The sequence below is a fragment of the Cetorhinus maximus genome, chromosome 30, assembly GCF_964194155.1.
Source record: "Cetorhinus maximus chromosome 30, sCetMax3.hap1.1, whole genome shotgun sequence".
NCBI lineage: Eukaryota > Metazoa > Chordata > Chondrichthyes > Lamniformes > Cetorhinidae > Cetorhinus > Cetorhinus maximus.
This window is the reverse complement of record NC_135908.1, coordinates 11,314,897-11,316,262: the sequence shown is the minus strand read 5'-3', so window position 1 is coordinate 11,316,262 and position 1,366 is coordinate 11,314,897. Positions and strand designations below refer to the sequence as shown.

At 65.6% G+C, this 1,366-nt stretch overlaps 1 protein-coding gene across 1 annotated transcript in view; it reads left to right on the top strand.

Annotated features, from left to right (window-relative positions):
* Positions 1-711: 711 nt before the first annotated feature.
* The window catches only part of larp6a (La ribonucleoprotein 6, translational regulator a), a 16,430-nt gene continuing 15,775 nt past the window's right edge, over positions 712-1,366 (top strand). Inside the window, exon 1 of the mRNA XM_078532458.1 lies at positions 712-1,271. Within this exon, the coding sequence (XP_078388584.1) occupies positions 784-1,271 (488 nt within the window). The 5' untranslated portion in view covers positions 712-783. The remainder of the gene's footprint in view (positions 1,272-1,366) is intronic.

Below are 1,366 nucleotides of genomic sequence, written 5' to 3'. Positions count from 1 at the left end.
TGGATGCTGGCCTTTACTCACTGACCTCCTTCCCTCTCCGGACACTGGGCTTTATGCACTGACCATCTCACTCCAGACACTGGGCTTCACTCACTGACCACCTTCCCTCTCTGGACACTGCACTTTTCTGACTGACCATCTCTCTCTCTGGACACTGGGCTTTACTCACTGACCATCTCCCTCCCCGGGACACTGGGCTTTACTCACTGACCCCCTTCTCTCTCCGGACACTGGGCTTTACTCACTGACCATCTCTCTCCCAGGACACTGGGCTTTACTCACTGACCATCTCCCTCCCCGGACACTGGGCTTTACTCACTGACCATCTCCCTCCCCGGGACACTGGGCTTTACTCACTGACCCCCTTCTCTCTCCGGACACTGGGCTTTACTCACTGACCATCTCCCTCCCCGGACACTGGGCTTTACTCACTGACCATCTCTCTCCCCGGACACTGGGCTTTACTCACTGACCCCCTTCCCTCTCCGGACACTGGGCTTTACTCACTGACCATCTCTCTCCCCAGACACTGGGCTTTACTCACTGACCATCTCTCTCCCCGGACACTGGGCTTTACTCACTGACCCCCTTCCCTCTCCGGACACTGGGCTGAGTAAAGCCCACTGACCCTCTTTAATCCGCCGCCAATTCCGGCTTTGCTTCCCAATAAATCCAATTAGAGCCGGTGCCTGTCGCTCTCTCTGATTGGGAGATGGCGAGGCCGCTGCTCCCTGATAAGCTGCGCTAGGCCGAGGCCGCGGCCCCCAGTAGCCGCTCCTCCCCATGTACGGCCTCCAGAGCGCCTTCCTGCGCTGGGCCGTCTTCCTGGTGCCGCCTCGGCTGCGGGAGTCGCTGCTGCCGGGCGGTTGGATCTTCTCGCCCGGCCCCAGGCCCCGTCACCGATGGAGCGACTCGGCCCCGGCTCCGGCTCCGGCTCGGCTCCAGGCCCAGGCCCCGCCTCGGGGCGGGGGAAGGGAGGTTCCAGCCGGACACATCCCGCCCTCGGCAGCAGCCGCGCTCCCATTAGGTGGACTGGCCGCTTTCCGCCGCCTCTGGCTCGGCCTAACCGGGGCACCGGCGCTGCCCAGGCGGCCGCCGCCGCCGATGGAAGAGACCGAGCGGCCTGAGCCACCGGGTCCGCAGCTCCCGGTTCCCGGGGAGGCGCCTCGCCCGCCGCCGGCGGTGCGGATTCAAGTGGCACCGGCCGAGGAAGAGACGCCGAGTCCGCCCGACAGCGGAGAGCAGAGTCCGGGGGAGGCGGAGAAACACAGGTAGGTAGGGGGGGGGTGGGGCAGGGGGTCGGGGAGGGGGGTGGAGGAGGAGGGGGTCGGGTAGGGGGGGTGGGGCAGGGGGTCGGGGAGGGGGG